We start from the raw sequence: 14,759 nt of genomic DNA, 5'->3' as shown, positions 1-14,759 counted from the left end.
CCCTTGTATTAGTCATTTCCATCCTGGGGAAAACATCTGGGTGTCCACTCAGCCTCTGCCTCTTACCATCTATCAAGCCACATCTCACCTTCCTCCACTCCAAAGAGAAAAGCCCAAGTTTGGTCCAACCATCCCTCATAAGACATGCTCTCTGGTCTAGTCAGCATCCTGGTAAATCTCCTCCGCACCATCTCTAAAGCTTCCACATCCTTCCTATAATGTGACCAGAACTGAACACGATATTCCAAATGTGGTATAACTAGGGTTTTATAGAGGTGCAACCTTACCTTGGGGCTGTGTGGCAGGATGCTATGATAGCATAGTGGTTCACGCAATGCTATTACAGCCTGGGGGGTTCCAGACTTCGGAGATCAATTCCCGCGCTGTCTGTAAGGAGTTCTCCCCATGAATGCACGGGCTTCCTGTGGGTGCTCTGGTTTCCTCCCACAGTCCAAAAATGTACCGTTTAGTAGATTAATTGGTCAGTGTACAGCACAGAGTAGGTCCTTCCAGCTCTTTGAGACACACCACCCCAGCAATCCCAACAAACCCAATTAACCCTAACCTAATCACAGGACAACTTAAAATGAGCACTACTTTTTGCAGGCTTTTCTGTTCGAGGGCGAGATTCAATCCCCTACCACCTTCTGGATGGAATCTTGTTACCTCACCTCCCCTCTAATGCTATAATACCGCAAATGACTTCAGACTTGTGCCCCTGGTGTCTGACTCCTCTGCCAAGGGAAATAATACCCTCCCATTTACTCTGACTGGATTCTCCCAATTTTATGCACCTTAACTAACTCTCCCCCAACCTCCTCTGAAGCAAAGAAAACAACTGCAGCCTTTGCAATTACTTCGAGTAGCTATAATTTTCCAGTCTCTGTACCCTTTCCTGTAAGGCCATAAGCAAAATTATGGCTTATTTGTACCTTTTGTGACACAGTCTCATAGTTTTCTGTAGCACTTTATATCAGGCTTCCATTGTGCTCTATATTTTTAAAACAAATGTTTATATATAAAGTTAATTAATTGTAAAAGCCTTTCCATCAATGTCTGCAAAGCAAAAGAGTGGTCACTAACTTCAGGAAGGGGTCAGTGCACATACTTGTTAAAAATGTGGGTTATGACCAAAGACAAAATGGCTGGAGTTGCTAGCACTTTAGCGCAAGGGTGTTTATTGGCTGTATAAAAAAAAAATCAAACTTACAAGTATTAGTGAAAAGAAAAATGCCAATATTTACAAATTGATATCTACAGGTAAACACAGTAATAGCTCCATATTTATTCTTGTCCAGTGTGAACCTTCAGCAGCCCCTATCTCTCTCCCCCCAATGAAGGCAAAGAGGTCCTTTTTATTCTGCACTAGGACATACCATCTTTAATTACCCACAAAGTTATCTTAGGACAACATATGAAATAGACAATGATGCACCCCACAATGTAGTTACAATCATATTACAAAACAAACAAGTAGAGTGTCTACCTTAAAAACGGTATGCAAACAGCATATATAGATTTATACATATCCATTAATAAATGAATGGAATATTCTGCTCTGTATGACGAGAAAGGCATCATAAAGCCAACTCAAGCACATCAGCTTGGTTTAGAACCCAGCAGGAAAGCAGCACACTGTCCTTTCATTTGGCTGACTTAAATTGGGGGTTGCTTGGTGCTGCAGCTTATTGGGCCAGGGCCAGAAACGTCTGTTATGCAGTGTATTTTGAAATGAATGAATGCACACAATCCAGGGTGTAGTTTCACCTGGTTTATCTGACTGAGCCGTGAACAACTTCCTTATCTTCAGTCAAGAACAGCAGCACCCTCTCACTGGTATCTATGCATCATGAATTTAGAGGGAACGGACATTCTTTCTCTATATTTCTTATCATGCTCTACCTTCATCAATGTGTTTAGTCACACCCTCGAAAAATTCAATCACGCTCGTAAGGCACGACCTGCCTTTGACAAAGCCATGCTGTCTATTCCTAATCACATTTTGCCTCTCCAAATGTTGATAAACCCTGTCTCTCAGGATCTTTTCCATCAACTTACCAACCACTGAAGTAAGACTCACTGGTCTATATTTTCTTGGGCTATCTCTACTTCCTTTCTTGACGAAGGGAACAACGTCTGCAACCCTCCAATCCTCCGGAAGCTCCCCCATCCCCATTGATGATGCAAAGATCATTACCAGAGGCTCAGCAATCGCCTCCCACAGTAGCCTGGGGTACATCTTGTCCGGTTCTGGAGACTTATCCAACTTGATGCTTTCCAAAAGCTCCAGCACATCCTCTTTCTTAAATTCTATATGCTCAAGCTTTTCAATCCGCTGTAGGTCATTCCTACAATCGCCAAGATCCTTTTCCGTAGTGAATACTGAAGCAAAGTATTCATTAAGTACCTCTGCTATCCCCTCCAGTTCCATACACACTTTTCCACTGTCACACTTGATTGGTCCTATTCACTCATGTCTTATCCTCTTGCTCTTCACATACTTGTAGAATGCCTTGGGGTTTTCCTTAATCCTGTCTGCCAAGGCCTTCTCATGGCCCCTTCTAGCTCTCCTATTTTCATTCTTAAACTCCTTCCTGCTAGACTTGTAACCTTTTAGATCACTATCATTACCTAGCCTTTTGAACCTTTCGTAAGCTTTTCTTTTCTTCTTGACTAGATTTTCAACAGCCTTTGTACACCACAGTTCCTGTACCCTACCATCCTTTCCCTGTCTCATGGGAACGTACCTATGCAGAACACCACGCAAATATTCCCTGAACATTTGCCACATTTTTTTCGTACATTTCCCAAAGAAAGCTGTTCCCAATTTATACTTCCAAGTTCCTGCTTGATAACTCATACTTTCCCTTACTTCAATTAAACGCTTTCCTAACTTGTCTGTTCCTATCCCTCTCCAATGCTATAGTAAAGGAAGTAGAATTGTGATCACTATCTCCAAAATGCTCTCTCACTGAGAGACCTGACACCTGACCAAGATCATTTCCCAGTACCAGATAAAGTTCGCCTCTCCTCTTGCAGGCATATCTACATATTGTGTCAGGAAACCTTCCTGAAGATACCTAACAAACTCCATCTGAACCCCTTGCTCTAGGGAAATGCCAATTAATATTTGGGAAATTAAAATCTCCCACCACGACAAGCCCGTTATTATTACACCTTTCCAGAATCTGTCTCCCTATCTGCTCCTCGATGTCCCTGTTACTATTGGGGTGGTCTACAAAAAACACCCAGTAGAGTTATTGATCCCTTCCTGTTTCTAACTTACAGCCACAGAGACTCAGTATACAATCCCTCCATGACTTCTTCCTTTTCTGTAACCGGGTCACTATCTCTGATCAGCAGTGTCACGCTCCCATCTCTTTTGCCTCCCTCCCTGTCTTTTCTGAAACATCTAAAGCCTGGTACTCTAAGTAACCACTCCTGCCCCTGAGCCATCCAAGTCTCTGTAATGGCTACATCATCATAGCTCCAAGTACCGATCCAAGCTCCAAGCTCATCCACTTTGTTCATGATACTCCTTGCATTAAAATAGACACATCTCAAACCATCAGTCTGAGCATATCTCTTCTCTATCACCTGCCTATCCTCCCTCTCACACTGTTTCCAAGCTTTCTCTATTTGTGAGCCAACTACCCCCTCCTCCATCTCTTCAGTTCGGTTCCTAACCCCAGCAATTTTAGTTTAAACTCTCCCCAATAGCCTTAGCAAACCTCCCTGCCAGGATATTGGTCCCCCTCGGATTCAAGTGCAACCCGTCCTTTTAGTACAGGTCACGCCTGTCCCAAAAGTTGTCCCAATGATCCAGAAATCTGAATTCCTGCCCCTTGCTCCAATCCCTCAGTCACGCATTTATCCTCCACCTCACTCTATTCCTATACTCACTGTCGCGTGCCACAGGCAGTAATCCCGAGATCACTACCTTTGAGGTACTACAACTCAACTTCCTTCCTAATTCACTGTGGTCTGTTTTCAGGACCTCCTCTCTTTTCCTACCTATGTCGTTGGTACCAATATGTACCACAACCACTTCAGGATATCATGGACGTGATCAGAAACATCCCGGACCCAGGCACCTGGGAGGCAAACTACCATCTGTATTTCTTTCCTGCGCCCACAGAATCGCCTGTCTGACCCCCTAACTATAGAGTCCTCTATTACTGCTGCCTTCTTCCTTTCCTACCCTTCTGAGCCACAGGGCCAAACACTGTGCCAGACGCACAGTCACTATTGCTTCCCCCAGGTAGGCAGCCCCCTCCAAAAGTATTCAAACAGAAGTACTTATTGTTAAGGGGGACATCTATAGGGGTACTCTCTAATATCTGACTCTTGCTCCTCCTTCTCCTGACTGTTACCCACATATCTGTCAAAGGCCCCAGTGTGACCACTTGCCTATAGCTTCTCTCTATAACTTCCTCACTTCCCTGACCAGACGAAGGTCATCGAGCTGCATCTCCAGTTCCCTAAGGAGCTGCAGCTCGATGCACCAGGTGCAGATGTGGCCGATCGGGAGGCTAGGGGTCTCCCGGACATCCCACACCTGACACCCAGTACAGAACACCAGCCTCACTGACATACTTCCTGTAACCTACCTCGCCTCAACCCGTTAACACCTATCGATATAGGTGTTTGCATTTTCTGAGTGATCTAAGGCTGTGTGAAGAGCCAGTGAGATTGTGTCTACTGTAGACCTAGTGTGGCAATAGGCAAATTACAGTGTGTCTAGGCCCTTGCTGAGACAGTTCATTCTAACCATGATCAACCTCACAAAGCACTTCATCACCATAGATGTGAATGTTACTGGGTTATAGTTATTAAGGCAGCCCACACTACTCTTCTCGGTCTCTGGTATAACTGTTGCCTTTCTGAAGCAGATGGGAACCAGTTACTCTATCGGGGGCTGCCACCTTGCGAGGATTCACCCTCCTTAAAGACAGCCTAACATTGGCCTCAGAGACAGAGATCACAGGGTCACTGGGTGCAGCAAGGATCTTCACACTTGTAGTAACATTCTCCTTTTCAAAGCAGGCATAGAAAGTGTTGAGCTCATCTGGAAGTCAAGCATCGCTGTTGTGTCTGTGCACAACTACATATCAATTAAATAACAGCACACATGCGAGTGATGGCCTTAACTGGGGTATTCACGTTGCACCAAGAAACAGAACAATGTGCATGCGTAGACAACAGATCAATATGTAGTGCTGGGAGGGGGGCATTGCTCTAAAGAAATAGATCCTACATAGCACTACCTCCCCCTTTAGATTAATGCAACATAAAAATGTATATGTACAAAACATTCAATTTCCCTTTCATAAACCCATATGTCCCTTAATGCATCAGAAAGTCCATCTCTAAAGTCACAGTAATGGGACAATTTGTGCAGTTCTGCAATGTATTCAAAAGCGCTTTCATCTTTTGACTGTTTCCCTTTGAAAATTCTAAATCTCTCGGCTGTCACCAGTGGTTTAGAGCTCAAGTGATTTTGTAGGATTGTAACAATTTCATCACGTCTTGCTTGCTGGCTTTGCAGGGGTTACCGAGTTGTGTACAAGACTGTACACTGTTGAGTGCATTAAGCTACGAAGTGTAGGGGCTTTCTTTTGCACCTCCACATTGTTCGCATTACAATATAATTCCACCCTCTCAATATACGACTCCCAGCCTTCAATAGCGCTATCAAATTTGTCAACTTTCCCGACTGAAGCTATTGCCACGTTATTTTCACGTTAAATTCAGCGTGTCTTTCACTGTTACTCATGGATCCTCATGACAGATTGCACCATCTCTCTGCTAACCTTTATCATGGCAATGGAAGTAATCATTGGAGCTTCTAAATGGGTAGTAGGAGAACAACTGAAGTCAGAATTACACCTGTCACCAATTCAGGCATTTATGGACTATTTAACCATCCTGACAACTACCATCCCATGTACCAAACGGTTGCTTGAGAAGCTCCATTCAAACATCAAATGGGCCAGAATGACGATTAAAACAAAGAAGTCCAGGAGCATTTCTATAGTCAAAGCAAAGCTGGTCCACTGTAAGTTCCATGTGCTTGGGAAAGTAATTCCTACTGTGTCAGAAATGCCACTTAAAACCTTGGAGTGTTGGTACGATGTAAACCTCAGTGATACAAATCAAGTGAAACTGCTGAGAGAAGAAATCATTAAAGGGCTTAATGCTATCGATAAGACCTTGCTGCTAGGAAACCTCAGGCTCTGGTACCTTCAGTTTGGATTGCACCCTCGGGTGTTGTGGCCACTGACTCAGTACAAAGTCCCCATCACTCATGTTGAAAAGCTGGAGAGGACAGTTAGCTCCTCCATTAAGAAGTGGATGGGCCTACCAAGATCGCTAAGTAACATCTATCTGTATGGCAAAGGAGCTCTGGAGTTGCTTGTCATGGGGCTGACTGAAGAGTTCAAGTGTGCCAAGCTGAGGCTCGAGATGACTCTTTTGGAATCCTGTGGCAGTGTTGTCCAAGTATACTGCACCCAGAACCTTAACAGGGAGAAAGTGGTGTCCAGCAGAGTCGGTAAAACAGGCAAAAGCAGCATTCAGCTTTGCAGACATGGTGGGCCAGGTGCAATCTGGAAGAGGGGGCCTTGGCACAGGCTCAAACAGGCCCGTTTGGCAAAAGGTGACAACACAAAAACAAAGGCAAGCTATGGTGGTGGAGGAAGTACAGTGACAGGAGAAGCTGATGAGGTATGCAAGAGCAGTATCTCAGGCAAAACAGGGACAGTGGACAAGGTGGGATAACACTGAGAAAATAAAATTCAGATGGAAAGACTTGTGGGAAAAGGGAGAAAGAAAGATTACCTTCCTTATAAGAGCAGTGTATGATGTCCTCTCAACTCCCAGAAATCTGAACCATTGGCTTGGTGAAGACCCAGCTTGTCCACTCTGTGGAAGAACAGCAAACCTCAAGCATGTCCTTTCATCTTGCAAAGTAAGCCTCAACTCAAGGATGATACACATGGAGGCACAACCAGGTCCTCAGATGTTTGGCATCCATTGTGGAGAAGCAAAGGCTGAACAACAACCCTAAGCCCAATATGACTGGAAGAACCACCATCTCTTTTGTCCAGCAAGGGCAGACAGTACCACCTTCATTGACACAGTTGGTGTCAGGCATACTGGAGCCTGGTTGTGACTGGAACTGGACTGTCGACCTTGACAAAATGCTAATATTTCCCCCGAAGATAGCCACTACAACCCTCAGACCAGCAGTCTGAAGGCTATAGTAATCTCCGAGCTCGCAGTGCCCTGAGAGGATGCAGTCTGCGAGGCGTACGAGCGGAAACATGTAAGGTATGCTGAGCTGGCCACAGATGCTCAGTGTGGATGGAAGGTGCAGATTTTCCCGGTAGGGGCTGGCTGCAGAGGATTTGTGGCTACTTCCATGGTCAGGTTGCTGAAGGGGTTGGGAGTCTGAGGCCAGCTATAAAAGAACTCTCGAAGGTATCCGAGCCACTGGTTATGGATGAAGAGGAGTGACAGCAGCTGGGCCCTATAATGACCCCTGGATAGCCAGATGTGGAGGGGGCTGCTTCTGGGATGCACAGTTGCACTGTTGAGCCCTTTGGAGATACAGTGGGCTTAAAATGATGAAACATCTAAAAAGGGGGGGGGGAATGCCACCTGATGACCCCTGGGAAGCATCTGCCACCCACCAAACCCCACCTCTTCCAGCAGAAGTGGTTGAGGCCGGTTCGATGTTGTAGTTTAAAGTTAAATTGGATAGCTATATGGACAGGAAGGGAATGGAGGGTTATGGGCTGAGTGCAGGTCGGTGGGACTAGGTGAGAGTAAGAGTTTGGCACGTACTAGAAGGGCCAAGATGGCCTGTTTCCGTGCTGTAATTGTTATATGGTTATATGGTTATAGTTACAACCTGCTTATCAAAGGGATTGAAGCATCCAGTTCTAGGAGCTCGAACTGGCTTTTGCATGCTGTTCAACTCTCGCTGTTTTGTCCTGTAACTGTCGGTGCAGTTTGTGATATCTTCTGAGAGTCAGGTTTGTACTCTTCACCAATTTGTTGAGTCTGTGCACAACTACGTATCAATTAAATAAAAGCACACGTGCAGGTGATGGCTTTAACAGGTGTATTCACATTGCAGCGAGAGAGAACAACGCACATGCGCAAACAACAGATCAATATGTAGTGCTGGGAGGGGGATCATTGCTCTAAAAGAAATAGGTCCATATATTATAGCTGCCACTCATGCTATTGGGTTTTGCTTTGTAGGAAGTAATGCTTTGCAAACCCTGCCAGAGCTGACGTCCATCCGATCTCGCCTCTAAGCTCGCCTGGAATTGTCTCTTCGCTCTTGAAGTAGCCTCTGCAAGTCATACCAGGTTTTCTGGTACAGAGCCGGGTCACCAGACGTAAGTGCCGCAAACCTAGCCCTCAGAAGACGACATACTTCCTGGTTGATCCATGGCTTTTGGTTTGGAAATGTACAGCAAGTTTTCGCAGGCACACATCCACACCGGTTTTAATGAAGTCGGTAGCAACTGCAGCATACTCATCCACATTCAAAGATGAATCCCTGTATACAGTCCAGTCCACCGATTCAAAGCAGTTCTATAGGCACTCCTGTGCTTCCCTTGTCCTTATTTTCTTGGTCCTCACCACTGGTGCCGCAGTCTTCAGTCTCTGCCTACACTCAGGGAGTAGAAGTATGGCTAGGTGATCAGACTTCCTGAACTGAGGGCATAGAATAGTACTGTAGGCATTCTTGATGGTGGTGTAACGGTGATCCAGCATGTTGCTTCATCTGGTACTACAATTGATTTATTGATGGTAATTATTTAGTGACTTTTTCAGGCTGGCCTGGTTAAAATCCCCCAAAATGATGGTGAAGGCATCAGGGTGTGCTGTTTTGTGCAAGTTGATCCCAGCGCTCAGATTATCTGGAGCCTGTTTGACATTGGCCTGAGGTGGAATGTACACTGCTACTAAAATGATCGCAGAAATCTCCCGCAGCAGGTAAAATGGACAGCACTTAATTGCAAGATATTCCAGGTCTGGTGAGCAGAATTGGGATAACACTGATACATTTGTGCACCAAGAGGAGTTGATCATGAGGCATACACCTCCAACTCTGCTTCTGAGAGACTCGACAGTCCTATCCTGATGAGGAGTCCTGATGAAGGATCTCAGCACAAAACATCAACTGTACTCTTTTCCACAGATGCTGCCTGGCCTGCTGAGTTCCTGCAGCATTTTGTGTCTGTTGCTCTGGGTTTCCAGCATCTGCAGATTTTCTCTTGTTTGTGTATAGTGAACCAGTCAATCTGAATTGCTGCATCTGGTGTGGAAGGGGTTAACCAGGATTCCATGAAACAAAGGATGCAAGCAGTCCTAATGTCCCTCTGATACAGCACCTTAGCTCTGAGATCTTCAACTTTATAGACTGTACGCTTGCCAGCAGGATAGTCAGCACTGGTAGTCTAAAACCCATTTTCTTAACTACACCTGTATCTCTGACCTGCAACCACGTTTCCTACGAGGAATCCCGCTAGAAGTATGGCCACAACTGACATAATTTCCTTCAGTTTTAAGCAGTGATATTTATTCCTCACATTAAAACATCTTTACTAACTGTACAGACCTTGGAAGCAGTTGTGATTCTCAGCTGTATCAGGCTGAAACTGGAATTTTTAATCATATCCATCAAGCTGTTTTTTATGAGATCGCCATCCCCAAGGAACCCCGGAAGTAAGTGGGTAGCACAGTGGATTAGCGGTTAGCGTAACACTATTACAGCGCCAGCAACCCAGGTTCAATTCCCATTGCTGTCTGTAAGGAGTTTGTCAGTTCTCTCCGTGACCACATGGGTTTCCTCTTGGTTAGGGATATCTAACCTTTCTTAATGCCATGGACTCCTCCCACTAACCAGGGGATCCGTGGACCCCAGGGTGGGAATCCCGGTTCTAGGTGCTTCGGTTTCCTCCCACGTTCCAAAGATGTACGGGTTACAAGGTTAATTGGTCACATGGATGTAACTGGGCAGCACAGGCTCGTTGGGCTGAAGGGCCTGTTACTGTGCTGCATTGTTCATTAAAAAAAAAAATAAAAATAAAATTCTGCAGTTGCAAATTTAAAAAGCACACATACCCAGTCATCTGATCTGGCTGGTAATGCTGACGATCAGGCAGGTTAGTACTGAGGCACACCTGTAAACTTAGATCCTTGAAAAGTAGGAGAATGAAGGGCAACCTTATAGATATATTTTAAATTCTAGGAGCAAAGTTAAGATGGATGGTAATAGTCTCTTCCTCAGGTTGGGCAAGTCTGAAACCGAGGGGGGGAGGGGGAAATAGATTTAGGGTGAAAGGGGAAAGATTTAAAAGGCAACTTTTTCCATGAGTAAATGGAACGAGCTGCCAGAGGAAGTGGTTGAAGCTGGTGCAACGCATTTAAGAAAGAGTTGGAAGGGTGAGGCTTCGTGGGATATGGGTCGAATGGGGGAAATTGTGATCAGTTGGGTAGACACCGTGATTGACTGGTTGGGCCGAAGGGTCTGCATCAATGCTGTATTGCTTTGTAAGTTTTCCTATTCCAGTGCATACGGGCTACACCGTAGCCTACGCTGTAGGCCTGACTTATACTTCTGCGTAGCCCTACGCCGTAGCGAGCATGCATTGTTGTGTCTGCGTCGCTCTGCAATTCACCACCAAAACGCTAGTTGGCGGTGGGGTTTCTATGCCACTGTGTTGAGTTTCTTCGTGAGAGACATGGACGAGGAAATGGATTTCAAATATTTTCGGACGTCGGCAGGTAGATTTGACGATTTGGTTCATCGTCTCCAACCATTTATTTCGCATCAGTGTACAGACACGGCGGAGAAAAGCAACCGGAAATGCGTAGGAGGAAATGCGATGCTACCAAGCGGACCAATCACAGTTGTTGCGGTCTGCGTCGCCGAAGCACGAGTTACTTTTTTGGGAAGGTGTACGTCACCCTACAACGCAGGGTACACGTTTCCTACGGCGTACATTTGACGCAGAAGTATAAATCAGGCTTTAGGATAGATTCCACCTCTTCCATAACTTTATAATTTCAATCTGAATGTCTGAAAAAGAAACACCTTATTATATTAAACTAACTTGACGCTGACTTTAAGCTGAAGCATGTCATTAGAATAATGTTGACAGACAAGCTGAAGTTGAAGTTTAATTGTCATTCAGCTATACACATGTAGACAGCTTGGTAAATGAAACAGCACTTTTCTGAGGCCAAGATGCAAAACACAATACATATAGTCACACACAGCTCACAGCACATATAGTTACCATAGCACAAACAGTCGCAAAAATAATATTAGCCCAAGTTCCTGGGTGGCATGGCCTGATGACTGATGATGCATGAGATGTTGTCTGGAGCCATGTTTCCACAAGAACAAGCATGCAACAGTTCCTCATCTTATGCAGGGTTATCTATAGACGAAGGCTTTCCAGTTTGTCTTCCAGACAAGCGCTAATTCTGTAACACTTTCATAATCTGTGCACTGACAGCAGTTGTAATGATTTTGTTCAATAATAATTTGTCTACATTTGATTTTATGTGCTGAATTGTAGCTTCCTGGCACAAAGAGATGTGGTTTTGGAGAATGAATACAATGGCATGATAAGTGGATGTACAGTGTGGTAGCACGCACAGGTTGGGCCAAAGGGTCTGTTATTTTGCTGTCTAACTCCATGACTAGTGTATACAGTTTTAGCATAACATCTCTGCCTATCCGCCAAGTCTTGGCTAAAATTAGGAAATAATTCCACATGCCCTTTCAACACATTTACTGATCTGTCAACTTACTGACCATCAAGGTTCCCATGCTCTCTTCTTCCAACTACCACTGGGCAGGAGGTACGGGAGCCTTAGGTCCCACACCACCACGTTCAGGAACAGTTATTACCCCTCAACGATCAGGCTCCTAAACCAGTGTGGATAACTTAACCCATCACAACACTGAGCTGATTTCACAACCTATAGACTCACTTTCAACCCTGCAACTCATTTTCTCAGTATTATTTATTTATTATTATTATTATTATTGTTTCTTTTTCTATTTTCACCATTTAACAGCTTGTGTGTAGCTGTGCATTTAATCTATTATACTTTTTTGTTCTACTGTGAATCCCTGCAAGAAAGTGGTGACATATACGTACAGTACTTTGATAATAAATTTACTTTAAACTTTGAACCACCCTTGAGGACTGTGATAGTACATCAAAAGTAGTTTTTTTTCTTCAGAACCATTCAATGTTCCCCTATCTATCATGTGTTGCCTTGCTTTCTGGCATCCTTCCAAAGCATCTATTAAACAAAACATTAAATTCCATTCACAACTTTATTGCCCAACTGACTAGACTATCTACATATTTTCCTATCCTGACACGTTCCTCTTCATTGTTAACTACAAAGACGGTTCTTACTTCTTAAACGTATTCATTATATACTTGCATTTACACTCAATGGCCACTTTATCTGATACCTCCTGCACCTAATAAAGTGGCCACTACACATACAGTATGCTGATGCTCTTCTGCTGCTGTAGCCTATCTGCTTCGAGGTTAAACGTGTTGTGCATTCACAGATGCCCCCTGCACACCACTGATGCAGAAAAATCTCCCTCCCCTCCCCCTACCTTTTAACTCTACTCATCCATTTTTCTCCAGTCCTGCTGAAGGGTCTCGGCCCGAAACATCGACTGCACTCTTTTCCAAAGATACTGCCTGGCCTGCTGAGTTCCTCCAACATTTTGTGTGTGTTGCAACAACTAAACCTGACCACGTCTGCCCGTTTTTATGCATTGAGTTGCTGCCATATGATTGGCTGCTTAGGTGTTTGCATTAACGTGCAAGTGTACAGCTACACCTAATAATGTGGCCACTGAGCGTAAATCGAAATTATCAGTCTGTCACTGAAACTCGCGATACTCTGAAATACATGCGACCTTCTTCCTTACAGTCTGGTTTTACCCATCGTTGTATTGCTTATTACAATCTCTGTCCCCTGAGTTTAATTCATGAAAGGGACCTGATTCTCAGGGACTGCTGATCTCCACCTCTAGATCATGTGGCCTTTGGTAAACCCTAAATCAAGATACAACTCTCTTTTACGAAGAAAGTGACATGAGGAAGAGCAGAAACAGAACCACATTCTCTTCATTCAAGGGTAAGCTTTTCACACAAAATGCTGTTTCTTGCTCTTTTAATTAGAAAGACCATCACGATACCGATTCAGATTTGTTTATTTATCACATGAATATCGAAACATATAGTGAAAAGTGCCGCTTGCGTAAACAACCAACACAAGGATGTGATGGGGGCAGCCTACAAGTGTCACCATACATTCCGGCGCCAAGACAGCATGCCCACAATAATCAACAATAAAAATCAACAAATAACAAAACAACAGCAATACAATCCCATTTCCTCCCACACATGGGCAGTCCTCCAATTCCAAGTCAGGCCTCTGGACCTCTAGGCTTCAGCTATTGGCCTTCGACTTCTGGAATACCTGTTGATCTTTGAGTTCTGATCTTCAGTTTCGATTTCCAGACTTGCTGATGACAAGACCATAAGCTCAAACTTTGGAAGCATCAACTGACCTGACCTCGTATTTTCTCATACTTCTTGTCACATGGACATCTGATCCCAGATCACACTGACTGGGCCAGCCTGGCATCTATAGATGTCACACATACACAAAATGCTGGAGGAACGCAGCAGGTCAGGCAGCATCTATGAAACTGCATAAACAGTTGACGCTTCAGGCTGAGGCCCTTCATCAGGACTGGAAAGGAAGGGGATGATGCCAGGATAAAAGTGGGTGGAGAAGAAGGAGATAGCTAGAAGCTGAAAGGAGAAGCCAGGTGGACGGAGACAGTAAAGGGCTGGCAAAGAAGGAATCTGATAAGAGAGGAGAGTGGACCATAGGAGAAGGGAAAGGAGGAGGGGCAGCAGGAGGAGGTGATAGGCATCTGAGGAGAAGAGGTAAGAGGCCAGAGTGGAGAATATCGAATGACACCCACAGTTGTCGTTCGTTACTTGTCCACATTGCTAGCCTTCGAGTGCCGAGTGGAGGCCTGGACTGTGGATGTTTTTTGTCACCTATCAACACCACTGGTCTCTGACCGTGGAGCGCGGAACGGAGCCCTAACCTCTAACCTTTCCACATTCCCATCCCTAAACCCCAATATGACCTCTAACTTCCCCGCAGCACTGTCCCTAACCCCTAACCTGAACTCCCTTCTCTGTCCCAAAACCATCCCCAACTAGGTCTGAGCCATGGCAGTTTGATGCCATCTTGAAAAATAATGCAACACTCTGCCAGATTTAGCAAGCAGGCAGTTACCTATAACAATGGCGTCCTGTGTAATTGATTAGAATAATTGCTTACCTGGTCATATTCCAGTGCTCCTGGGTACAAAGGCCATCCAAGAAAGAGCTCAGCAATCACACATCCCAGTGACCACATGTCTATGGCTTCACAAAATGGCAAACCCAATATAATTTCTGGCGCCCTGTGGGAAACAAAAAGTACAAAGCCTCATTAGAAGGGACAAGCCAAGACTACAAATAAATATAAGACCAGAGACAAAGGAGCTAAATTAGGCCATTCGGCCTATCAAGTCCGCTCTGCCATTCCATCATGGCTGATTTATTATCCCAACTCCATTTTCCTGCCTTCTTCCCATAACCGTTGACACCCTCACTAATCAAGGA

General features: G+C 44.7%; 1 protein-coding gene across 6 annotated transcripts in view; it reads right to left on the bottom strand.

Annotated features, from left to right (window-relative positions):
• The window catches only part of hipk3a (homeodomain interacting protein kinase 3a), a 249,625-nt gene that overhangs the window by 62,758 nt on the left and 172,108 nt on the right, over positions 1 to 14,759 (bottom strand). For 5 of the 6 annotated variants that reach the window (XM_072272834.1, XM_072272835.1, XM_072272833.1 and 2 more), the window contains 2 exons: positions 14,434 to 14,557; positions 6,841 to 6,924 (listed from right to left, as the gene is read on the bottom strand). In XM_072272834.1, the coding sequence (XP_072128935.1) occupies positions 6,841 to 6,924; positions 14,434 to 14,557 (208 nt within the window). The remainder of the gene's footprint in view (positions 1 to 6,840; positions 6,925 to 14,433; positions 14,558 to 14,759) is intronic. The other variant, XM_072272838.1, reaches the window with a different exon arrangement.

This window comes from Mobula birostris, chromosome 11 (assembly GCF_030028105.1).
Source record: "Mobula birostris isolate sMobBir1 chromosome 11, sMobBir1.hap1, whole genome shotgun sequence".
In the NCBI taxonomy this organism is placed as follows: domain Eukaryota; kingdom Metazoa; phylum Chordata; class Chondrichthyes; order Myliobatiformes; family Myliobatidae; genus Mobula; species Mobula birostris.
The sequence above is the reverse complement of the archived record's forward strand: the minus strand, read 5'-3'. Positions and strand labels throughout refer to the sequence as shown.